This window comes from Chrysochloris asiatica, unplaced genomic scaffold (genome assembly GCF_000296735.1).
Source record: "Chrysochloris asiatica unplaced genomic scaffold, ChrAsi1.0 scaffold00178, whole genome shotgun sequence".
In the NCBI taxonomy this organism is placed as follows: Eukaryota; Metazoa; Chordata; class Mammalia; order Afrosoricida; family Chrysochloridae; genus Chrysochloris; species Chrysochloris asiatica.
In genome coordinates this window covers 3,476,609-3,503,445 of record NW_006408696.1, presented here as the reverse complement: position 1 = coordinate 3,503,445, position 26,837 = coordinate 3,476,609, and the positions used below count along the sequence as shown (strand labels likewise).

At 40.2% G+C, this 26,837-nt stretch overlaps 1 protein-coding gene across 1 annotated transcript in view; it reads left to right on the top strand.

Annotated features, from left to right (window-relative positions):
- The first annotated feature begins 9,974 nt into the window (after positions 1-9,974).
- LOC102828724 (pyridoxal-dependent decarboxylase domain-containing protein 1-like) overlaps positions 9,975-26,837 on the top strand; it is a 35,394-nt gene continuing 18,531 nt past the window's right edge. The window contains exons 1-8 of the mRNA XM_006871956.1: positions 9,975-10,036; positions 10,550-10,615; positions 11,895-11,975; positions 16,036-16,182; positions 17,588-17,777; positions 20,939-21,007; positions 21,893-21,971; positions 26,667-26,751. Coding sequence (XP_006872018.1) covers positions 9,987-10,036; positions 10,550-10,615; positions 11,895-11,975; positions 16,036-16,182; positions 17,588-17,777; positions 20,939-21,007; positions 21,893-21,971; positions 26,667-26,751 — 767 coding nt within the window. The 5' untranslated portion in view covers positions 9,975-9,986. The remainder of the gene's footprint in view (positions 10,037-10,549; positions 10,616-11,894; positions 11,976-16,035; positions 16,183-17,587; positions 17,778-20,938; positions 21,008-21,892; positions 21,972-26,666; positions 26,752-26,837) is intronic.

Below are 26,837 nucleotides of genomic sequence, written 5' to 3'. Positions count from 1 at the left end.
TATATCGTTTCATTGCCATGGTTACAGTCCCCTCCATGCATCATCAACTAACGAAAGGGTATACACTGCAAACCTGCCCCCGAGTCGTCAGCACACAACCTGTCTCCCTCTCTGGGTCTAGAGTCCCCAGCTGCTCCATCTCTCCACTTCATTGTCTCTGCCTCCATCTCTGGTGTCACTGCTTCTCTGGGTTGGGGCCTGTACTCTGCTCTTCTCCCTTGATGGTCCCAGGGACCTCCGCTCCTGGACTGCAAAGTTAATCACTCTCCTCCTTTTGCTACAGAACATCTACCTTTACATTTTCAACCCTCACAGTCAGTCCTGATAACAGTTATTCACTATTGTACCACAAGAGACCTATCCCCATCTTCTTTCATCAGCCCTGCCCAGACAGATTGGCTACTACTTACTCAGTGGAGATTCTACCTTCCTCCTCCCTCTTCAATCTTCAGCCCACAGTTCCTTTCCCTCTCTGGATCCAGAGTCCCCAGTCGCTTCATCCCTCCTTGTCATCATCTCTGTCTCCATCTCAGGCATCCCCGGTTCTCTGGGTGGGGTCCCGTTCTCGGCTCTTATCTGTTGGTGGTTCCAGAGACCTCCGCTCCTAGACTGGAGAAATAATCGCTCTCTTCCTTGCTACAAAACATCTACCCTTGCATTTCCAACACTCACAATCCATCTTGATAACCATTATTCACTACAGTTACCCATCTGCATTTCATTTCATCAGCTCCACCTAGACAAATTGGATAGTACTCACTGGTGATTCCGCCTTCCTCCATGCCCCCTAGCTCTAGGTTCCCTCTAGAAGGCTTGTAAGCCAGTTACTTCTTGCCTTTGTACTCCCTCCCACCCCATTTGGGTATCCAATTTCCAAGTTAGTGTACTCACATTTGTCCCTATTTTTTCATTGATGACTTTCATAATTCTGGGATTCACATTTAGGTCTTTAATCCATGCTGAGTTGGTTTTTGTATAAGGCGTGAGACATAGGTCTAGTTTCAGTCTTTTGCATATCGCTTTCCAGCTCTGTCAACACCATCTGTTGAAGAGACTATTCCCTTCCCATGTGATATATTTAGGTACTTTGTTAATAATCAGTTTGTTGTATGTGGATGGGTTAATTTCTGAATTCTGGATTCTGATCAGTGTATCTTTCATTGTACCAGTACCAAGCAGTTTTCACCACTGTAGCCGTGTAATGAATTTTGAAGTTGGAGAGTGAGAGATTTCCAATGTTAATCTTCTTTTTAAGCTGTGCTTTGCTTATCCTGAGTCTCTTTCGTTTCCATATAAAGTTTGTAATTGTTTTTTCCATCTCTTTGAACAATGTTGTTGGAATCTGGATTGGGATTGCATTATATGTGTAAATTGCTTTGGGCAGCATTTTCACAATGTTAAGTGTTCCTATCCAGGAGCATGGTACATTCTTCCATTTTTGTAGGTCTCTTTTGGTTTCTTTCAGTAGTGTTTGGTAGTTTTCTTTGTATAGGCCCTTTGTTTCTCTGGTTACATTTATTCCTAGATATTTCTTCCTTTGGGCGGCTACTGTAAATGGTATTGCTTTCCTAATGTCCTTTTCAGCACTGTTGTTTTTGGTATAGCGGATTTTTTTATGTTGATCTTATATCCTGCCACTTTGCTGAATCTTTCATTGACGTCTAGTAGCTTTTTTGCTGAGTCTTTGGGGTTTTCTGTGTATAGGATCGTATATTCTGCAAATAGTGTTTTACTTCCTCTTTGCCAAATTGGATGCTTTTAATTTTCCTGTCTTGCCATATAGCTCTTGGTAAGACTTCTAGCACAATATTGAATAGGAGTGGTGACAAAGGGCATCTTTGTCTGGTTTCTGTTTGCAGAGTGAAGGCTTTCAGCTTCTCTCCATTGAGAATAATGTAAGCTGTTGGTTTTGTATATATGCTCTTAATTATGTTGAGGAATTTCCCTTCAATTCCTATTTTGTTTAGTGTTTTTATCAAGAATGGATGTTGGATTTTGTCAAATGCCTTTTCTGCATCAATCAATATGATCGTGTGTTCTTTTCTTTTTTCTTATTTATATGGTAGATAACGTTGATCGTTTTTCTAATGTTGAAGCATCCTTGCATCCCTGATATGAATCCCACTTGATCATGATGTATTATCTTTTTGATGTGCTGCTGGATTCTGTTGGTTAGGATTTTGTTGAGAATTTTTGCATCTGTGTTCATGAGGGAATGGTCTATAATTTTCTCTCTTAGTGACATCTGTCCTTGGTTTTGGTATGAGGGTTATGCTTGCTTCATAAAATGTATTAGAAAGTTTTCCATCCTCGTCTATATTCTGGAATAATTTGAGTAGAATTGGTGACAGCTCTTTGCTGAATGGTAGAACTCACCAGTGAAGCCATCTGGGCCTGGACTTCCTTTGGTTGGGAGTTTTTTGATGACCTAATCAATTTCCTCTTTTGTTATGGGTCTTTTCAGATTTTCTACTTACCTCTGTGTAAGTTTAGGTAGGTCATGTTTATCTAAAAATATATCCATCTCTTCTAAGTTTTCAAATTTGTTGGAATACAACTTTTCATAGTATTCTGTTATTATCCTTTTAATTTCCTTTAGTTCTGTTGTGACATCACCCATGTGGTTTCTAAAGTGTGTTATTTATATCTTTTCCCTCTTTTCTCTTGTCATGTTTGCCAGTGGTATGTCAATTTTGTTAATCCTTTCAAAGAACCAGCTCCTTGTCCTGTTGATTGTTTCTATAGTTTTTCTGTTTTCTATCTCATTTATTTCTGCTCTAATCTTTATTATTTCTTTACTTTTTTTTTGGTAGCTGTAGGTTCCTTCTTTTGGTGTGTTTCTAATTGTTTTAGGTGCTGTGTTAGGTTCTTTCTTCTTTTTAGATCTGTGCATTTATTGCAATAAATTGTCCTCTCAGCATCACTTTCACTGTACCCAAAGATTTTGGTATGTTGTGTTTACATTCTCATATGTTTCTAGGAACTTTGTGAGTTCACGTTTAATTTCTTCTACTACCCAGTCACTTTTCAACAGGGTGTTATTCAGTTTCCAAGTATTTGATTTTATTTCCTTGGTCTTCCTATTGTTGATTTCTAATTTGATAGCATTGTGGTCTGAGAAGATGCTTTGTAGTATTTTTATATTTGTAAATATATGGAGGTTTGTTTTGTGGCCTAACACATGGTTTATTCTGGACAATGTTCCATATGCACTGGGAAAGAATGTGTATTGTGCTTTGTTGGGTTGAATGCTCTGTGCCCATCTATGAGGTCCAGTTGGCTGATTATATTGTTTAGTTCTTCTGTGTCTTTGTCAAGTTTCTGTTTCTATTCATTTTTGAAAGCGGTGTATTAAAATTGTGCACGATTATCGTAGATTCGTCTTTTTTCTTTCTTCAAATTTATTAGAATTTGCTTTATATATTTTGGAGCTCTTTCATTGGGAGCATAGATATTTATTATGGTTATGTCATCTTGTTCAATTGTCCCTTTAATCATGAGATAATGTCCGTCTTCATCTATTCTGCTGGTTTTTGCCTTAAAGTTTATTTTATCAGAGATTAGTACTGCTACTCCTGTTCTTTTTTTATTGCAATTAGCTTGGTATATTTTTTACATCTTTTGACTTTTAATCTGTTTTTGTCTCTCTGTTTAAGATGTGTGTGTTGCAGACAGCATATTGGAGGATCTTGTTTTCTTATCCATTCTGCCACCCTCTGTCTCTTATCTGGTGCATTTAATCCATTTCCATTCAGTGTTGCTATCAATAGGTATGGATTAATTGCTGCCATTATGTTTGTTTTTGTGTGGTGTTGCTGCTTTCTTTGTTCTGTGTGTCTTCCTTTGTTGAGTTCATGCTTTTTGTGTTCTTTCTTGTGAGTTTCCTCATAGTTTTAATGTTTCCATGTTTTCTTGGATTTTCGTTTTCTTGGTATGTTGTGAAGTGTCAATTTTCTTTTGAGGTTACCTTATATTCCATTAACTTTTCCCTGCATTTAGTGCAGTCTGTTTTATCCTGTAATCTACCTGACCTTCTCACCATCTGGATCTCTGTTCCTACGTGTGTACCTTCTTTTCCATTGTAATTGTTTTGATCATAGACTGACATCCCAGATTCTCTGAGTTTGTTCTTACAGTTTTGTTCTGTTCTCGACTCTTCCTTCTGTCGATTTAGTTCTGGGAGGTGCTGCCACGTATGTCAATCTCTGGTTGTTGTCTTGTTCTTGTTGGTTCTCAGTCCACAGAACTCCCTGTAGGAAGTTTTGTGGCTCAGGGTTGGCTTTGGCAAAATCCCTTAGCTTCTGTTTATCCTGGCATGTTTTGATTACACTGTCGTATTTGATTGATAGCTTTGCTGGATAAAGGATTCTTGGTTGACAGTGTTGTTTCTTTCAGGGTTTTATACATGTCTCCCCATTGACTTCTTGCTTGCATGGTTTCTGCTGAGAGATCTGAGCTTAATCTGACTTGCTTGCCTTTGTATGTAACGCTTTTCTTTTCCCTAGCCATTTTCAGAACTGTCTCCTTTGATTTTGAAAAGCTTGATTATAGTATGCCTCAGTGATTTTCTTTTGGGGATCTGTCCTTCCTGGGGTTCGTTGAGCTTATTGAATGTTTATATTTTCACTTTTCAGGATGTTAGAGAAATTTTCTTGTAGCAGTTCAACTATTTCCTCTGTAGACTTTTGTGATTCTTCCTGTTCTGGAATGCCGATAATTTTTAAGTTATTTCGCTTCATGTTGTCCAACATGAATCTTAGACCTTCTTCAAATTTTTTCATCCTTTTTTCTGTTGACTTTTCTATCTTAGTGGTATTGAGAGATTTGTCTTCCAGCTCACTAGTTCTGCCTTCCATCTCTTCTATTCTTCTCCTTTGCTCTTTCAGTGTCTATTTCTGATATTCTATTATTGATCATTTGGACCTCTTTCAGTAGGTTTTGAATTGTTTCCAATGCTGTATCTATCTTACTTGATTGTTCCTGTAGCACTTTCCTGACTTCTTCCTTATTTTTTTCAATGCCATTGTAAAGTGTTTTGAAACATTTTATAAATCATTTTTCTGAATTCCTTCTCAGGCATTTCCAAGGCCTGCCCTCCTTCCAGAATGGAGTCCAGGTCTATCTCTAAGTCATTTGTCTCAGACATTTTATCTTGCTTCTGGACATGTGCTGATATGGTCATCTGCTTTTGCTTCTTGGACATGTTTAGTGTTTATCTGTGGCCTTAATTTAATACTTAATTGAGTATATATTTTGGTATTTTTTTTATGCTTTCTGATTGCTTCCAGGTAGATGTGATCAGGATGTGGGCTTCCTTTTTCACTCTTCTTATTACTTAACTCAGAGTAACTTTCACAGGTGTTGTCTGCCTCCCTGGTACATGGCACTTGGTATTGTTTTTTTTCCTGGGTTTTGGTGTTTTATAGAGTGTGATTGTAGTTTTGACTATATGGCAGCAGTTGTTGACTCTTCTTGAGTAATATAGGGAGAGAAAGAGACCCCCAAAGTTAAAAGGGGGAGCATAGAACAGCAAAATAGTAACAGCAAAAAAAAAAAAACAAAAAACCCACCACCAACAAAAAATCTAGAATGGATATTGTAGTCTATAATTGCAGAAAAGGGAGAGGAGGGAGGGTGGGGGGAAATCTGTAGCCTAATGTAAGTATGATTTTAATGTGTTCTTTCAGTTTCTTGCCGTCAAGGATGCCTGAAAAATTTCAAGATGCCACTGCTTGTTGTTATGTTGTACCTCAGGGTTAATGGAATTTTTGGCCTGTTTGGTTTTCTCTTTCCTACTCCACACCCCTTGTTTGGCCTTTTCCCTATTGAAAAAACAGTTCAGGGCTGGCTTTGGGCTGTGTGCATGCATGGCAGAAAAACCCACCAGTGGGTGGGGGTGGGGTGTGTCCACTTGCTCAGGCATCCCTTCTAGTCACCAGAATAGAGGTGCGCAAATAGTGGGGGACGGCAATGAACAGATACCAAAAAAAAAAAATCAGAACAAAGCAAAACTGACCAAGTGTATTGTCCACCTTTGCTCAGAGCTTCCCACGGTGTTATTCTGTGGGGGGTGTGCTACCCCACTTGGTCTTGCTGTTTGATCTTGCCTGAGTTGTTGGCCCCGGCCCACTGAGCCTGGCAGATTCCAAAGTACGTGATTTCTTACTTCACTACAAGTTCCACTAGCTATAAGCCTTCAATTTTTTAAAAATATTCCTACTTATGTGGTTCAGAGTTTTGGAGCTCTACCCTGAAACTTCTTCACCTGGTATTCTGTGGTATTGCTGATGGTGAACTTGACTGCACCTCTACCCTATCCCCTATCAATGTACTTTTGCAGCCATTTTTAAATTATCTTTAGCAAACTTTCACTTGCATGTGATTTACCCGAATATTTCCACATTCCATTGGGTCACTTTTGTTTGGAATGGACACAAATATGGATCTTTTCAATTACTTGACCAGGTAACTAACTGTCTTCTAGATTTCTTAGTATAGATGAGTGAGTGCCTCCAGTGCTGGATCAGTTTGTTGAAAGATTTTAATTTGTATTCCATCAATTCTGGAGCCTTGTCAGTGCCTTCAGTGCACCTTAGACTTCTTCCTTCAGTACCACCGAGTCTTGAAATGGTTAAACATTAACCAATTTTTATTTTTTTTTTTTGGTACAGTGACTCTCTGTATTCCTTCTGTCTTCTTTTGATGCTTTCTGCATCATTCAGTGTTTTGCCCATAGAACCCTTCACTACTGCAGGTCAAGTCTTAACCTTTTTCCTCAGTTCTTTCAGCTTGAGAAATGCTGAGCTTGTTTTTTCTCTTTCAGTTTTCAACTCCTGGTCTTTGTATATTTCATTATAATACTTTGTCTTCTTTAGCTGGCCTTTGAAATTTTCTGTTCAGTTCTTTTACCTCCTCGTTTCTTCTTTTGCTTTAGCATCACTACACCAGAAATCACGTTTCAAAGGCTCTTCTGACATCCATTTTGTCCTTTTCTTTTCTTCTTTCTTTCTTTCTGTCTTTCTTTCTGCCTTTTCTTTTCTTTTTAGTGACCATTTTGCTTTCTTCCTGTATGATGTTCTTGATGCTATCCCACAACTCCTCTGGTCTTCAGTCACGAGTGTCTAATTATCAAATATCTTATTGAGATGATCTCTAGTTCAGGTAGGGTCTGTTCAAGGTCTTATTTGGTTCTTGTGGATTTGTTTAATTCAGCTTCAGCCTGAACTTTCATCTGAGCAATTGATGGTCTGCTTCACAATCTGCCCTTGTTTTGACTTTTCTACCATCTCTTTTGACAGAGGTAGTCAGTTTGATTTGTGTGTACTCCTTCTGGTGAGGCCCATGTGTATGTTGTTGTTGTTGTTAGGTGCCATCGAGTTGGTGCTCATTCATAGTGGCCTTATTCACAGCAGAATGAAACACTGCCTGATCCTGGACCGACCTCACTATTGTTATCATGCTTGAGCCCATTGATGCTGCCGCTTGGCCAATCCGTCTCGCTGGGGGGGTTTTCCTCTTTCTCTGACCCTCCACCCTACCAAGCATCTTTTATATTGTTTAAACAAGGTATTTGCAATGAGTAAGTCATTGGTCTTGCAAACTACTGTCACAATCTCCAGCATCATTTCTATCACCAAGGCCATGTTTTCCAACTACTGATCCTTCGTTTCCAGCCTTAGCATTCCAATCACCAGTAACTATCAATACATCTTGATTGCATGTTTGATCAATTTCAGACTGAGGCAGTTGATTGATCATCACTGGCTCTAGTTGTGTGCATAATTTGAATAATAGTTGTATTAAGTGGTCTTTCTTGTGTTGTTAAGTATCATCGAGTCGGTCCCCACCCATAGCAACGACCCTGCACAGGGTTTCCAAGGCTGTAAATCTTTATGGGAGCAGAAAGCCTCATCTTTCTCCCGTGGAACTGCTGGTAGTTTTGAATTACTGACCTTGAAAAAAGCAGCCCGATTTGTAACCACTACGCTACCAGAGCTCCTTGGTCTTCCTTGTAGATGTATAGATATATTCTGTTACAGACAGCTGGCATTTCAGCTCACTAATGCCTCTGATATCAGTCTATGTGTTCCATTTCATTTTTTTTTTTTCCTTTTTAAGTTTTTATTGTGAATTATGTGATAGTTTACATGGGGGGGGGAGAACATTAGCTTTGCATTCATCTTACCTTATTTCATTTTATTGGCAATGATAACAATACCCTGAATGCATCATCAAACAGCCAAAGGGTACACCTCACCCCACAAGCCTGCCCCCCTGGCCATCAACACACAGAACCTCTCCCTCCCAGAGTCTAGAGTCCCCAGCTGCTCCATCTCTCCATGTTATCGTCTCTACTTCCATCTCTGGCGTCACTGTTTCTTTGGGTAGGGTCTCATGCTCCAGTCTTCTCCTTTGATGGTCCCAGAGTCACTCCCCTCCATTTGTTAACAAAACATCTACATTATGTTTGTAACATTCACAATCAGTCCTGATAGCAATTATTTCTTGCTCTTTTTCACTGACCCTACACTTTACCAACCATGATGTCCTTCTCCAGGGACTGGTCCCTCCTGATAATATATATGAAGTATGAGAGACGAAGTCTGGCCATCCTGGCTTCTAAGAAGCATTCTGGCTGTACTTCTCCCAATATAGATTTGTTTGTCCTTTTGGCAGTCCTTGGTATTTTTAAAATTCCCCTCCAACATTATAACTCAAATGCATCATTTTTTTCTTTATACATTGTCCAACTTTCACATGCATATAAGGCTATGGAAAATATCATGGTGTGTCAGGCACACCTTAGTCTTTGCCCAATACAATACATTGTTTAATTTCTTGATTGCTGTTTCCATGAGTGTTGATAGTTGATTCATCCATGGAATTGAAAAATAATAAACTGCTAAGAAGTATGCAGTGTATGTACTGACATAAACCCATAATCATTATAAAGTGCGGTTTACCTTGTTGAATTGATCTACTCAGCTAATGCATTTTTTGCAAATCGAAGGTTCGTGGTGACCAGGCACTGAGACGTCTGTCGATGCCATTTTCCCCACAGCCTATGCTCACTTTGTATGTGTGTCACATTTTGATCATTCTCAGAATCTTTCAAACTTTTCCCTAATGCTGTTGCACTCTAAATAGGTGTTATTGCTCTATATGGTTTCCAAGAAGCGGCTGGTGGGTTTGAACCACAACCTTGTGGCTAGCAATCCAGTGCTTATCCTGCAGCACCACACCAGAACTCCAAGTAGGCTATAGTATGATATAAACAATTTTTATATGTACTGGGGAACCAAGACCTTTGTGCAGCTTGGCAATATGTGTTTTATTGTGGTGATATGGAAGCAAACCCAGTTTCTCCAGTATTGCTTTTACTTAAAAAGCAATTTGCAGAGGTGCATATGTTGTTGTCAGGTACCATCGAGTTGGTTCTGACTCATAGCAATACTGTATAGGGTTTCTGAGGAGCAGCTGGTGAGCTTGAATCACCGATCTTGCGGTTCAAACTGACCTTGCAGTCCAGCGCATTAATCAGTGGCACTGCACCAGGTCTCCTAGAGGTGCATATGTTGTTATTGTTAAGTGCCATTGAGTCCATTCTGACCCATAGCGGCCCTGTATAGGGTTTCCGAGAAGCAGCTGGTGAGCTTGAATCACTGGCCTTGCAATTTCAAACTGGCTTTGCAGTCCAGTGCATTAACCCACAGCGTCACACCAGGACTCCAAGGTTAAAATATGGAAAGATGATCATATGTACAACTTAAAAATGGAGTCCTCTGGGAAGGGGCTGGAAGGCTTTCTCCTTTTTATAGCATTTTTTTGTACTTTTAGAAGTTTTCTGTTTATAATAAATCCTGAAGAAAATAGGCTGGTATTTCATTTTTCTGGATGAACTACATTGCAGAAATCCTAGCATATTATTAACGTTGGACATCTGTTTTTGGTTTGTGTCCTAGACAGTAGACCCTACATTAGCTGTAATGGGGAAGAACCTGAAGGAGGCCATGAAGATGCTGGAGGAAGGACAGAGGTGAGTGTGTGCCCACAGATGGACTCTGGAGAACGAGTTCAACCTGTTGTGAAACCGGGTTCCTCTGCGCAAGACGCCTCCTGCTTTCAGAATGTCACACTTTGCTTCTAGCCCACTGTAAAATTGGTGTTTGCCTTAGAAGGTGCTTTATAATGAAGGGATTTTGAAGCTGAGGGGAAGCACTTATAACTTCAAACTGTCTATTAAGAGTATCATTTACTTAATCTGTTGAATCTGTAAATGCTTCTCACTGTTTATTCAGGTCATGTGGGGCATTAGCTTATTAAGAAATGGGCTGAAATATTAATATTCTTTATAATGTTTTCTTTTCCTGAAATTCAGACTATCCCACGGACTGGGCACTGATGGGATGGGGAGTGTGTTGCATGTTTTTTATATCCTCTGTCAGTCACTAAAAGACTCTAGGCAACAATCTCGCTTGCATGTTACAATGTTAACAACAACAACAGCAATGTGTTTTATCATAGCAAATTTCTGTTTCCTTTAAAGTAGGAGAACAGAGGAGGAAAATGAAAGGAAGCCCCCATCAGGCGATATTCCGGGGCCTCTCCAGGGCAGGTAGGTGGTAGTGATGATAGTTTGCTTGTCAGTCTTCTTGAAACCAAGCTTTTACCATCATAGATTTATCATTTTAATTTTAATGAGCCCAAATCCCATTTAGGTAGAGTGATGTGTTGTGCAGCTTTTGAAAACTGGAATGCTACGGGCTGTCTAGTGGTAGTGCTTAGCCCCTCCTGAATGGAATTGAATGCAACCTTGGGGCTCAAAAGCAATGTCTGACTTTTTGTTATCCCTAGAATGTCATATTTGGTACATACTTGAAACCTGACATCTACTCTGTAGACCGAGCTTTAATGTGAAATACTTGATAAAGTTGATAAAACTTTTTGTAGTAGATGAAAGGGAAATGTCAACCTTAATCATTTTGTTGGCAGAGTGGGTTTTTTTTTTTTGACTATTCTGTCACATCTTTGTGGTATAAGCTAGCAGGGAGGAAAGCTCAGAAATATCTGGCTAAAATGTTCACAGGATCTTAGTAGTCAGTTTGTAATTAAAGTCCCAGCCCAACTTCCCTCATAATAGCTTTTTAAATAACCAGGAAGCTATACTTACGTAAACAGTACAACTCCCTGAAATTGTCCTCTGACCACAATATAAATATGTACAAGGTGGCAAAGGAAAAGTATGGAGGAAGGATCACTGTGTGTCAACAAATACCAAATCTAACACACCCAGTTACTAATATCTTCAAGTTTTGCAACATGAATGGTGTTGACCTGAAGTCTCATAAGTTGATTTGAGGACAACAGGTTTTGGTGTGAATTGCTTTCTACAATCCAGAACCAAATCCTTAGTTTTCTCATCCTAGACCTACTGTAGAATCAAAAGGCTCGAGGTTTGGTCTCCTGATTCCACAGACATTTCTCAAGAAAAGAGACTAACTACTAAGGCCATCTGTCTGTAATTCTCAGAATGATAGTGCATTCAGGCCACTGGCCAGGAGTGCTCAGTAATAACCAGCATTTATTGAGATTAATAATGTGCCTGGCGTAGGTAAAGGGTTTGTAGCCACTGTCTGGCTGCATTCTTACAATAATTTGCGTAACGTCAACTAGCAAGACTTCCATTTCCCCCACTTGTCCTAATTTCTACAGTGAGCTCCGAGAACCAGAACCCTGCTCACTTGTAGGCCAGAACCGTGGGGGAAGCAGATTTTTAGAGATTGTTTGAACATTCATGGGAGAGCTATGCTTACCTTAAATGAATTAAAGGTTGCCTTGCCACTGCCTACTACTTTAGCTATGCACATTTTTCTCATCAACTCTTTCTTTTGCAGTGGACAGGATATGGTGAGCATCCTCCAGTTAGTTCAGAATCTGATGCACGGAGATGAAGATGAGGAGCCCCAGAGTTGCCGGTAATGGAGAGTGTTTGCACCTCCTCTGGAAGTATATGTGCTCTCGATTCCAATAGTGCTTACAGTCTAAGAAGTTGCTCAGAGAATCCATGTTTCATTAAGAGTTCCCTGTTGTATTCGAATTAGGTTCTTTTTGTTGGTGCTGTTTTCAAGGAGACCTTGGCACTTAGGTATTTTTAGGTAATCCACTTTGTACATTGTATCTACTTTTAATTTTAATATATACAAGCGAGCTTCAGAAAGTCCTATAGAAAAATAGAACTAAAAGATTATGGAATTTCCCCATGAACTTTTTGAAGTCCCCTCACATTCTATATGTATATATATTTAAATATATATATATATATTTTTTTTTTGAGTCCTGGTGTGTTGCTGTAGGATAAGCACTAGATTGCTAACCACAAGGTCAGCAGTTGAAACAAACCCACCATCACTCCTTGGAAGTGTCACTAAGAGTCAAAACTGACCAGTGGCACTTAACAATACTTTTTTTTTTAACGTTTCACAAAAACAAGATTCTGTCCTTTTTTACGGTAGTGTGTCTTTGTTGTTGCTATTAAGTGCTAACTCACAGCGACCTTGTATAGGGTTTTTAAGACTAAATTTTCCTGGGAACAGAAACTGATCTTTCTCCCAAGGAGTGGCTGATAGGCTCGAACTGCAGACTTTGTCGTTTACATGCTTATCATGGAACCACCGCGCTTGTGTCTTAAGGGCCAACAAAAGGACCAGAAACTTAAGTGCTATGGGCTTTTCTATTTTCTTTATGATTACTAAGAATTCTTGCACCTGGATTAGGGTGGCTGTACACATTCTCTGTGAGTCATGTATTTGTTTAATTTCATTTTCCCTTATTTTTTTAACGTTTAATGTGTAAAAAAAATTTTGAGTAAGCAATACAGTCTATTGGTCCAACATTTTAAAAAGATTTTTTTTTTTAAAAAAGTGAGTATAGACAGGATTTTCCTCCTCCCTTTAGTTGACTTTCTCAGGGTAGACAGTGTTGCCAGCTTCTCAAGTACCCTTGCAGAGACTGTTTGTGTGCAGGTTGTCTGCCCCCACCGCTGTGCATCCTCTGTATGTCTTGGAGTTCATTGCTTATCAAAACACAAGGAGCTTTCTTCTCTTTTACAGCTATTAAATTTTACCTTGACTAAGTGAAACATATTGTATTTAACTAGTTTCCTATTAACTAGTTTCACTATCGTAGACATTGCTGCAGCCAAGAACTTTGAATGTGTCCTTTTTCATCGGAGCAAGTGTGACTCTAGGGTGAAGTCCTAGAAGTGGGGTTGCTGGGTTACATAAAATGTGCATTTGTCAGTTTGTTTACAGTCTCATCAGCAATGTCAGAGTGTATTTCCTCCCTATACCTTGCCTACAGTGCTGTTACCAGACATAAGGATCTTTGCATTGTCTGAGAGATGAGAACTAATTCAGCATAGTTCTAATGTGCATATTATTATGAGCAAGATTAAGCATCTTTTTGCGATTTTTAGAATCTAAGTAGATTTCCTTTTTTTTTAAGGCTTTTATTATGAATTGAGTGATAATGTACATGGGAGAACATTGGTTTTGCACTCAATCAATCGTATTTTGTTTCAATGCAATGATTACAATCCCTTCCATGTACCACCAGTTAACATTATTTGCCTCTGTCCACTACCCCTAGGTTTTTTTAAACTGTTTTATTATGAATTATGTGATAGTCTACATGGGAGAATGTTAGCTTTACATTCATCCTATCGTATATCATTACATTGCCGTGGTTACAATCCCCTCCATACATCATCAAGCAACCAAAGGGTATATCCTGCAAACCTTTCCCCTGGTTGTCAGCACACAGCCCCTCTCCCTCTCTGGGTCTAGAGGTCCCAGCCACTCCATCTCTCCACGTCATCATCTCTGCCTCCATCTCTGGCATCACTGTTTCTCTGGGTAGGGTCCTGCACTCTGTTCTTCTCCCTTGATGGTCCCAGGGGCCTCTGCTCCTGGCCTGCAAAGTCAACTACTTCCTTTTGCTACAAAACGTCTGTCTTTACATTTCCAACCCTCACAGTCCTGATATTAATTATTCACTATTGTACCATAGGAGTGCTATTCCCATCTCCTTTCATCAGTCCCACCCAGCCAGATTGGATACTACTTAGGTGGAGATTCTGCCTTCCTCTGCATCCTCTGGATCTAGGCATTCTCTTGAAAGCTTGTAAGCCAGTCACTTCTTGTCTTTGTAGCCCCTCATTTTGGGTAGCCAATGTCCAAGTTTCCCATCGCTGTCTACCCTGTATATGGAGGGGGTGGGAATGATTTTTGCTGTAAAGATTTGTTCCCTCTTTTGAGCTACTGCATCCATAGATGTCGGTCAAGTTCATCAAATTGTATTTCTTTTTTTCCTCCTCTTTCTTCTCTAGTTAAGCTCTGATCATCTAGCCATTGAAGCCAGGTCAAGTGGATATTATCTGCAAGTGTGGGTGACCTTGTGCATATGCCCTTTCTTCTTATCAGTTGAATGCTTCACTCTCCACTCCAGTCCTCTGTGGCTATGTCACTGACTCTGGGCCCAAGAGTCCCCAGGTCTTGCCACACTGCTGGGCAGCCAGATTTCTACCTGGCTTCTCAGGAGTCTATTAAGCGTGGTTGGACTTAGTTCGCAGCCTCATTGCTGTTTTTCCCTCACTTCCTCTTATCAGTGACCAATGTGGTCACCAGTCAGAGCACGTGTCTGCTCATGTATTCCCATTGAGTCTTAGACTTGGAAGGGTGTTTGCCCTGAGGGGACCTACCACTTGCCTTGATGTCTCATGAGCGAGCTACTTGCTTGTTCTTGTAGTAATCAGTCGGACTGCTGTTATTGTTTTGTATTTTTCCTGTCGGTCTTTCTTTCAAGAAGTATCTTTTGTTCTTCTAGCTGTTCCAGGCTGGTCTGCTTGTCCTTTCAAGTGGAAATTTCCCACCTCAGAAGATTCTGGATGGGACTCAGGATTGCACTTACGGTCTTATGTAATGCAGAGGCTCCACAGGAAGCTTCCTTCACCGGCACGTTGTAGCTCCATTTTAGATATTCCAATCAGTTTTAGGCAGAAGACGGACTTAGAAGCTTTCTTTATGGTGATATTTCTGCTATTCCTGTCTCTCCCCCTCAAGTGTCTATTTTGTAATGATATGCCAGGGAAACCAAGATTCAAAAGACAGCCAAGTATCTTAACATTATTTGAACCCTTTTACCCATTCCAACATGTTTCAATCCTTCTATGCCAGAGCCCTGTTGTTCCAAGGTTGTGCATACATCAATTATTTACCTCTGTCCCACTTAGCCCATGCAAACCTGTCTAATTGTTTTCCCATCTGCTTTGTGCTTCCATTCTCCTCCCCATTCTTGTGTACTGCCCCACTCCCCAGAACCCAAATTATCCTGTATTTATTCCCTACCCTGTAGTCCACCTTCCCCTTAGATTTCCTTTTCTATGAACTGTCTTTTGTTATCAGTCTGATTCAGTTCTTTGTCTTTTTCTTAATGATTGCAGTTGTTCTTTAGAAGGGAAATCATATATCCTTTTAATCATATAAAACTATTTCATTCTGTATGAAATTCATGTATATTACTACAAATAGGTATTTAATGCAGGGAATTAATCTTTCTCCACTGATTCTTTTTTTAAAAAAAAAATGTTTCTTGCACATTTTAGCTTATCTTTATCTTTTTTAAAAAAATGTTTCTTGCACATTTTAGCTCATCTTTATTCTACATAGTTTTAGGGCTGATCTTTAATATATTAAAAAAAAAAGAAAATTATTCAGAAACAGCTTGTGTATCTGTTATGTACTCAACAAAAATGGAGATATTTACCCTCTAGGACTTGAATTCTTACATTATTTTTCTCCCCAAACAACCAATAATCTTACATGCCTGGAATTTTCTACATGTGTCTTAATTTCTTCTTCTGGGCCATAAAGTGGATTTTAAGTCTAACATAAGTTTCTGTGGTCTTGAGGTTCCCAGTTTTCCTAGTAAATATGCTTTGACTCTAATAGACTTTTTAAATTGAATGAATTTTAACAGAATCCAGAGTGTTGGAGAGCAAGGTCACATGGCTTTGTTGGGACATAGTCTGGGTGCTTATATTTCTACTCTGGACAAAGAGAAGCTGAGAAAACTTACAACGAGGATACTTTCGGATACTACCTTGTGGCTCTGCCGGATTTTCAGGTATGTATGGATCATGTGTATACTGTGAGAGATCTCTTCTCTGGAGCTGTGTTACCTGGGCTCAAACTGGGCATTCTCTCTCTGACCTGTCGGTACCTCCAGTGGGGATTGCATTAGTATCAATCGCATGGAATTGTTGTGAAGATTAAATGGATTAATACATGAAGAGAGCTGAGAACATACGTACATAAATGCTTAGTAATGTCAACAGGTACTTAGTTTTAGGGTTACTCATTGGCACATCATGCTTGGTAAAGTAGAAAACCCATCCCACTGCCATCAAGTCAATTTCAATTCATAGTGACCCTGTAGGGCAGGGTGGGCCCCGAGGGTGTCCGAGGCTTTCATTTACAAAAGTAGATGTCACACATTTCTTCCACAGGGCAGCTGGGGGGTTGGAACTTCTGACCTTTTGGGTGTCTCTTGATTGCTTTAAGTACTGCACCACCAGCGCTCCGTGGTAAAGTCGAGGGTCAGTGAAGAAGAGGGAGCCCCTCAGTGAGATGGACTGACACAGTGGCCGCAACAATGGGCCCCGACTTACTAATCCTTGTGAAGATGGCACAGGACCAGACCATGGTTTGTTCTGTTATGCATAAGGTCCACCATGAGTTGGGACTGACTGACTCTGTGACACCTAACAATAATAACTGACATGTGTTCACAGAAGAGAGTAATGATCTGAATTCTGATCTCTTCAGTCACAGTATTAAGTTGTGCAGCTGTAGAAAGGAAATGCCCTCATAAGGAAGCTGAGATGTCATGAATTGATAACTTGCTTTAGACTGCTGTGATGTTGGCATTATCAAGGAATTTCAGCAGATTAAGGATTTAGTAGTAGACACAAGACCAATGGTATCATTGGGGGAATGGAATAGTTAACTCAGAAGCTCTTACTTTCAACTATTGGGAAAGAGTTTGCCCTGGCAAGACTGTAAGTAAAAATCTAACGGTTGCCATTGAAAGTCTTCCTTCTCTAGGAGATTGGGAAGAATAAATGTATCAGTGCAGTAGTAGTGGACGCTGACTAGCCTGATCAGCATTTCAGCAGCTTTATTTACTTGGGTGCTTTAGGGCTAAAACTGCTAACAAGTGTGTCGGTGTTGTCAGAGCTGGCCACCTGGTAGGCCAGAACAGTGGTTTTTAGGCTTTTGCAGCCTTCACTGAAAGGACTTCTGTTTGCTACTTGTTTTCATTACTTTTCTTGGGCATGGATGAAGGGTCATTGCCTGTCTCCTTTCCCATCTCTAGCTGTAATGAGTTGTGTCTCATGTTTCTATCCCCCCTTTGCTGATGGAGGTGACAATTTCTAGTTTGAGAAAAGAAGTACTTTTGTGATTATAAGATTTGGATCTAAAATCTGAATTAAGAAGAAATAATGTTGCTATGGGGATGTCTCTCACAGGTATGAAAATGGCTGTGCTTATTTCCACGAAGAAGAGAGAGAAGGCCTTGCTAAGATCTGCCGGCTTGCCATTCACTCTCGATACGAAGACTTTGTCGTGGATGGATTCAATGTGTTATATAACAAGAAGCCGGTCATCTATCTTAGCGCTGCTGCTAGACCTGGCCTGGGCCAGTATCTTGGTAATCAGGTAATGTGGTGTAAGGGGGATCTTGGAAAGAAACAATGTTTTAAAAGGGCAGAGCCCATTTCTCTGCTGTTCTTTTTTTTTGTGGAAGAGAAAGAAAAAAGATGACTTATATACTTGTTTTGTCATTACAAAATATATAAATGTATGCTCATTGAGTTTAGAAGTAAAGAATATGAAAGACATGAGGGAACTTCCAAAACTTCCTGGAAAAATAGAATGACAAGATAATGGTATTTTTTCTATGAACTTTTTAAAGCCTCCTCCTATTATATATACATAATAGCTCAAAGGTAAACAGAGTCAACATTTTTGTTTCCAGACTTTAATCGAAGGGTATATATGTCTTTTTACATGATTATCCCTGACTTTTTTCAATTACTGTTCCTAGCAGGAGGTCATTGTGCTATAGAAGTTCTTCAGATTCAACTTCCTTTCTACTGTCTATACTCTCTATATGAGTCTCTTTCAAGTGATTGAAACTGTTTCCCCATTGGACAGTTAGAGTGTGAACCTTTTTTTTTTCCTTTCTGTGGCCACTTTTAGGCAGCATTGTTGGTGTTTATATTTAGGCTTTATATTCTTAGGGTAGATTTTCAGAGTAATCTAGGATCACTAGATCAAAGAGCACTAACAATTTTGGTGCATGTAGACCAGTTGAGGAGCTACCTTGAGGCAAGAGGTTGTTAAGCTTCTTACTTGGCCAAGAATATTTTAAGGCAAAACTCCTATAGGGTGAAGGGTATGGTTCATATTTGGTAACGGTGGAGGGGCCTGGGAGGTTGTATGATTCCAAACTCTGGTCATAGGTGGTAAGAAATTATATCCTGTTCTTGAGGGCGTACAAAAGTGGGGAGTTTTACAATATTCCTGTAGAAACATGAAACAAACCGCTGAGTATCTACTGCACACCAGGCTTTTAGGACTAAGGCTGCCCTGGGGGACAGCAGTCCAGTTTAGTGTGGGAGAGCCTGCTGCACAGTATATGTAACATGGTCATACTTAGGTTTTTAAAATGCTTATATACATGTGTGTTTTTATACCTAGAAAATTATATGCATCTGTAAAGTCACATTTATACCTAGAACATGTCTGGAAGGTTGTCTCCTAAACTGTTATCACTGACAGACTGGTGGTCGATGGTAGGAGAAGCATTTTAACTGAATTTCTGTTTTATTTAATGTTTTCTTTTTTTCAGTGGAGTATCATTTTGCTAATTAAAAAAGAATCCTTTAAACGTGAAAATTGGGAAAGGTGTGCGACAGGGTTCTGTTCTTTCACCATACTTGTTCAATATGTATGCTGAGCAAATAATATAAGAAGCTGAGTTGCATGAAGGAAAACGTGGCATCAGGATTGGAGGAAGACTTATTAACAACTTGAGATATGCAGATGATACAACCTTGCTTGCTGAAAGTGAAGAGGACTTAAAATATTTACTGATGAAGATCAAAGAGCACAGCCTACATATGGATTACAATCCTAACCAGTGGACCAGTAAACAGCATTCTTATCAATGGAGAAGAGATTGAAGTTGTCAAGGACTTCATTCTTCTTGGATCAACTGTCAACACTCGCAGAAGCAGCAGTCAAGAGACCAGACGACGTGTATCGCATTGGGCAAATCTGCTGCACAGGAACGTTTTAAAGTTTTGAAGAGCAGAGATGTCAGTTTGAGGACTAAGGTGCGCCTGACCCAAGCCATGGTATTTTCAGTAACCGCATATGGATGTGAAAGCTGGACAGTGAATAAGGAAGGTCGTAGAAGAATTGATGCCTTTGAGTTGTGGTGTTGGAGGAGAATACTGAAAGTGCCATGGACTGCCAAAAGAACGAATAGATCTGTTTTGGAAGAAGTGCAACCAGAGTGCTCCTTGGAGGCCAAGATGGCTAGGCTTCGTCTCTCATACTTTGGACACATTGTCCGGAGAGAACAGTCGCTGGAGAAGGATGTCATGCTGGGTAAGGTGGAGGGTCAGAGAAAAAGAGGAAGACCCCCAATGAGATGGATCAGCCAGGTGGCATCATTGATGGCGTCAAGAGTGGCGGCGGTAGTGAGGTTGTACAGGGGTTGCTATGAGTCGTTTCCAACTCGATGGCACCTGACAACAACAACAACAACAACAAATGTGAATAAAGTGCTCATTAAATTTTTGGTAATTAAATGCTCCTGGTGTGGTGCTATAGGATAAGCACTGGACTGCTAACTGCAAGGTCAGCGATTCAAAGTCACCAACTACTCCTTGGAAAAGTTACTGTAGGGTCGCTGTGAGTTGGCACTGACCCAACAACACTTAACAAAAAATGCTACTGTTAGTTATATAGAACAATATGCTGCAACTTTAAAATGATTGAAATTATAAACTACTTAAACGTTTGGAAGCTAAAAATGAAGATTTTAAAGTTTATTTACCAATAATCCTCCCTAGTATCACACTGCAGGATAATGTGCTGGAGCGTAAGTTCAGTTTGAGCCACGAGCTGCTCCTTGGAGACGCTATACAGGGTTACTATGAGTCGGAACCAGCTACATGGCATTTCACAACAAATCTCCATTTGTAACATTAACATGATTTCATTTCTTTGCTAGGCCATAACACTGCTTTTTAGGAATGCACTGGGAGTGTGCTGGCTCCATACAATAAGTACTGAACTACAAACCACATGTGGTTAGAGCCCACCAGCCCCTCTATGGGAGAAAGATGAAGCTTTCTGCTCCCTTGAAGAACTAAAGTCTCAGAAATCCTATATGGGCTCACCGTGAATCAGAACCGAATCAACAACACTTAACAACAACAGACCCATAAATAAAATATAGTTTTTAAAGTGCCTTTAGCTGGTATTATTTACTAGTGATGATTGCAAGAATTGTAAACTATCTCAATAAATGCTCAGGGAGGGCTGTGGTTTCTCTGATGGGCAAGGTGTTTATGTTCTAAAATATACCAAAGATAATCACTTTGACTAATTTAGAAAGTTTTACATCTCACCTTTTAAGAATTCACTCCCCCCACCTTTTTTTCGTTAAAAAGAAAAAAGCTTCTTCAATATACTTTAACATCTATTAATAATATTAGGAGAGAGAGGTTTTGTTTTAAGAACATTTAGGGCTTGTCTCAGGGAGCCTACGTCAGTGGTGACACAGATCTTCTTGGTTCTTGCAGCTTGGCTTGCCTTTCCCCTGCTTGTGCCGTGTCCCCTGTAACACTATGTTTGGATCCCAGCATCAGATGGTGAGTTAACCCTTTGACTGGTAAAATAGTATGCAGTTGTGTCTTAAACTTTGTCTTCTTTTAACTGATGGTTCTATTGGCTAATCCCCACAGACGCATTCCTTATTCTTTTATTGCCTAGGATTTTCCATTGAGAATACATGCTTCTGGGTTTGAAAAGTCCATGAAGGTCACTTGGCATATAGGTCAGGAATACCTGACTTTCAGGGACTCTTTCGTGTCTTTTATTTTATGTAGACATATGGCAGTCAAGTCAACCACACCACATTTCCCCTGTTAAGCTCAGGCTTTTCAGTGGGTGTCACTGATGCCTGGGCTTGCAGATGAGCAGGTGTTGGGATGAGGGCTTCCTGCAAACCTTGAGATTGGAGTGTGCTTTCAGCCATGGACGTGATCGGTTTCTCCAGACCTTAACCTAGATACAAAAGGGATCGATTTCATTTTTCTGCGTTTCATTTCCAAACCCATTTCACTGTCTGATCCAGGTGCATCAGTGAGTAATAAATATTAAGGATGCATGGCTTTCTGGGGGGTGGGAGTGCTATAACATTTTCTTTAAATGTTTACGGCTTGAGAACTTTTGGTCTTCTATGTGCTGTGTTATTGTTTGCGTTTTGTACATGCAGTTTTAAATTTTAGTGTGACCAACTTTTTTAGTTTTCATGGAAAACTATCTGATTTTCTCATGTATGATTTGCGACAACGAACAATTGCCAAGCATAAGCATTGATGTTGTTGTTGTTGTTATGTGCCGTGGAGTCGGTTCCAACATAAGCATTGATATGAGGGGTTAATTTTAAGAGTTGTCTGGAAGTCCCAGTTCTCCATTGTATTCACTTTGATGCTGGTTGCCTCGTGTTTTTATATTTTCTCTTTCGGTTCCAGGATGTTGCCTTCTTGGAGAAACTGATTAAAGATGATAAAGAACAAGGAAGGTTGCCCCTGGTGCTTGTTGCAAATGCTGGTAGGTGTGATGATCTTTCATTTAGGATATTAGGGGTTGAATCATGTCTCACAAAAATTTGTGTTGTAGATCCTAACTTCTTTGCCTGTGGTTTGGGTATCTTTGTTAAATGAATAAGATAGGATTAGTTTAGGGTGTTTATCAAAGCAATCTCTTTGTAATATAAGGGATTAAACATGCAATCCAAAGAAGGAGAGATGGGGGAAGATTGGAAGGAACCAGGAAAGACGCTGAAGAGATCCGGATCTTCTCCCATGGCCTTCCCCCATGGCCGGCAGAAGTCCTTCCTAGAACCAGGGCTCTGAATCCGGACTTCGAGCTTTCTAAACTGTGAGAAAATAAATGTGCCTTAAAGTCATCTGCTTGTGGCATTTCTGCTCTCGTACCAGTGGAGAACTAAAACATATCTGTAAGAGCCAAGTCAGGTGCTTACCCTTAAAAAAGATTTAACTTTTCAGGAATATATGTATGCCACATCTGTAAGGTAGTCTCTTGTCAACCTTACGGTTGTTGTTGTGAAGGTGCCATCTAGTCATTTCCGACCCATGGCAACCCTGCATAGGGTTTCCGAGGAGCGGCTGGTGAGCTTGAACCACCAACTTTGCAGTTCAGACGGCTTTGCAGTCTGGGCATTAGCCACAGCGCCACATTATTATTGTTGGTTTATTCCCTTTAGCTGTTGATCTGTTCTGGAAGGTAACTGTATGTATTTGTGTATCTGATTTTTAATTTAGGCTGTAAATGCTTCTATCTTCTTCAGCTTTATAGTCTTCCTTTTTGCTTTCCAAATTGAATTTTAAAATGAGACACTGAAATGTGACACTGAAATGGCCACTTTGTGGATAGTAGGTCAGCTACTTACTGACTGCTCAATTTACTGTATTCATTACTGTATTCAGCATTATACTTGTAGCCGTCAACATTGTAATACAGCCACCCAAAAAATAATTCCCCAGTATACAGGTTGAAAAGGTGTTTAGAAATAGACTCATGTCATTTGACTTGTTTTTGACAAAGATGTCAAGGTAACCCAATAGAGAAAGAATAGTCTTGTAACAATTGAATATCAATATAGCAAAAATGGAACTTAAACCCTTAACCTTACTCTATATTCTAAAATTAATTCAATAAAAAATTATCTTAGACCTAAGTATAATGAAAAACTTTTTGAAAAAATATAGAAGATCTTTGCAATTTAGAACACAAAAGGTATAAACAATCGACTGAATTGCATCAAAAATGAGAGGCTTTTAAAAAGACTGGCGGGGGTGGTCATTGCAAATATGTATCTGACCAAGGATTTGCTTACAGCATAGATAATAAATTCTACAACTCAGTAATATGGAGACACAATACATAATATTTAGAAGAACGTTTTTGAACAGTTTACCCAGAAGACTCATGTATTGAGAAGCTGCTTGACATCTTTACTCATTGTTACAACTGTGAAGCGCTGTCTAGTCGGCTCTGACCTGTGTACAGTGTCCAAGGCGTTACGGTTTTTGCGGGAGCAGAAAGCCTCATCTTGTCTCTTGGAGCACCTGATGGCCTTTGTGGTTCTCAATCCAGTGCTTATCATATGGAGCCACTGCACTCCCTATCATTAGTCATTAGAGAAATGCAAATTAAAACCAAGATGTTGTTGCTGTTAGCTGCCGTTCAGTCAGTTCCAATTCATTGTGACCGTATGCACAACAGAATGAAACACTGCCTAGTCCTCCACCGTCCTGACAGTTGTGGCGCTTGAGCCCATTACTGCTACCACTATGCCACTCCATCTTGTTGGGGGTGTTCCACTTTTTCACTGACAAACCAGGATGAGATACATCAATAAAAATGAAGGAAATGAAACAGTACAATTCTAAGTGCTGACAAGGTTACAGGGCAGCTGGAGCCCTTACCCGTGGTTTGGGGAATGAAAAATGTTATAACCACTCCAAAAAAGAGTCTGGCAGTTTCTAAGTACACTTAACATGACCCATCAGTTTTACTTCTAGTTATTTACCAAAGAGAAGTGAAAACATAGGTCTACACAAAGCCTTGTGTGTAGATGTTGTAACTGGAAACAACGGAGGTGCTCTTCATCTGGTAAATGGGTAAGCACACTGTGCTGCACCCAGATGGGAATGGTAAGAATTATTGTTGTACACCCAGCATGGTGAATGTCAAAAGCATTAGTGATTTCATATACATGAGATCTTAGAAAAAACATAACTCCAGTGACAGACCAGATCCGCATCACCAGTGGGGAGGGAAGTGACTGCAGTGAGTCTCAGGGGTGTTGGAAATCTTCACATAACTGCATACATGCATTGATCAAACCATACACTTAATGAGTGGGTTTTATTGTATGTAAACCATGCCTCCTTAAAGCTGATTGTTTAAAACAAAACAGAAGCAGGGAAACCACCCCTTCCTGCCTGCTAACATAACACATCATAAGTTTAAAAAGAAGCGTACTTCATCCGTATGTGATCGAGTGAGATGGGTGAGGCTATCATTTGCACATGACTAGTGGACGCAGGCACAGTGTGATGGTGGCATAGTCACTGGACTCTCCCCACTCGGATTCAGTGGGCGTGATGTCCCAGCAAACATCTCCCACTGAGCAGTCACTGGAGCCTGGGAATGTATACTCTCTCTAGTGGTGGTTGTGAGGTGCCGTTGAGTAATTCCGACTCATATTAACCCTGTATAGTGTTTCCGAGGACGTGGAGCAGCTAGTGAGCTTGAACTGCTTCAAACTGACCTTGGGGGCTTGTGCTTACCCCACAGCGCCACTCCAGGACCCCTGTAGTTGGGGTGGTTTTTGCCCACCTCTGGAATGGGGCTGGCCAACAGACATTGCCGTAAACCGGGAAAGGGGTGCCAAGTTCTGTACTCACTCAGACACAAACTGTGCTTTATGTTCTGACAGATGGATCATGTGACTCAACCACACATTGTCATATGGTCTTGCTTCAACTAACCAGAATGTGTCTGTTAAGATTTTAAACATTTTTTAAATTTGAAGTGGGCTTTTGTGTGAGGGACAAAGAGTTTCCTGTTCTTCCTGGCATGAACCCTCCCATCAGAACCACTTCTAGTTGTGTTTGTTGAGGCGCTTGGTGGGAGTATGAAATCTCATTAGTTAGGATTCTATTAACCAGAAATTTAGGGCACTTAGACCTGATGGTTCTGTAGGATAAAGCACTGGACTAGTAACCCCACTGTTAGCCCTTCAAACCCACCAGCTGCGCCACAGGAGAAAAAAGAGGTTTTCTGTTCCCATACAGATCTACAGCCTCGGAAACCCTGCACAGAGTCATTGAGGCAGAACCGACTCACTGGTGGTGGGTTAGGAAGTGGATGTAGCTCCACGTTAGGCCTGGTTTCCATCTTTGAAGAAAAGATGATCTGCCCAGCAACATCTGTAGTGTGAATCAATTAGCAAGGAAATGGCTTGGAGTGCTCTGTGTTTTAAAACTGGCTTCAGAATGCTTAATATACCAAAGGGCTTAGAAAAGTTTGTGAAAAATGGGATTAAAAGAGAAGGGAATTTGAACATTTTGAGCCCCCTTGTATACATAAAGGAGTGCGGTGACTCTGTAGGATAAGCAGTGGACTGCTGAGCACTAGCTGCTCTGCGGAAGAAAGGTGAGGCTTTCTGTTGTTGCAGAGATGCACATAAACACAGAGTTAATGTAAGGCAAAATGAACTTAATGGCACTTAATAACAAATACTAAAATAACCTCTAGTTTGAGTAAAACAAACCAACCAGAAAACAGATAGTCATCTTGTTGTTGTTGTTATGTGCCGTGGAATTGGTTCTGACTCATAGTGACCCTGTACAGGGTTTCTGAGGCTGTAAATCTTTACGGGAGCAGAAAGCCTCATCTTTATCCAGCAGAACAGCTTGTAGTTTCGAACCGCTGACCCTGAGGTTAGCAACCCGATTCATAACCACTACACTCAAGTATTCTTTATAAGGGAAGTACCTAAATCAAAATAACCCAGAAAATGACAGGAAAACCAAAAAGATGGAAAAAGATATCTTATGTAAATGCTAACAAAATGACGTTATAGCAATATTGTTAAGTGTTGTTGGGTCAATAACGACCTGTACAGATTTCCAAAGGAGCTCTGGTAGCGTAGTGATTACGAATTGGGCTGCGAACCCGAAGGTCAGCAGTTTGAAGCTACTAGCTGCTCCGCGGGAGAAAGATGAGACTTTCTACTCCTGTAAAGATTTACAGCGTCGGAAACCCCAACAACAATAGATTTTCAAGAAGCAGCTAGTAGGTTTGAACCACCAACCATGTAGTTAGCAGTCCAGTGCTTATCCTACAGCATCACACTAGCACTCTATAGCAATATTAGTGTGAGATACAATAGACTTCATGTTAATATAATCTGTGAAACAGCAGTTACGAATGTATGTGAAAGTACCTTTAAAATATATGAAGGAAACAATCAAAAATGGATACAATACAAATATAAATTGACAGATCCACAATCTTAATGGGAGACTTGACTGTATCTCAGTTAAAATATCAAGTAGATATTTTACAGTGGCTACACACTTGCATAATTGACTTGCAACAGTTGATTTTAAACTAATCCAAAAAGAAAAAGGGATGAATTTAGTTATTTGCTTCCTAGGGGAAGGATGACTGTAGAACCTTTTATCCTGACGGATGTTTGCTGTCTCCTAGGAACTGCCGCAGTAGGACACACAGATAAGATTGGGCGTTTGAAAGAACTCTGTGAGCAGCATAGCATGTGGCTTCATGTGGAAGGGTGAGTAGATGGTAGGATTGGCTCCCTGTGGGGTATGCACATGGTCCCTGTGGAGGGAGCGTATCCAGCCTCTCCACTAAGGACTA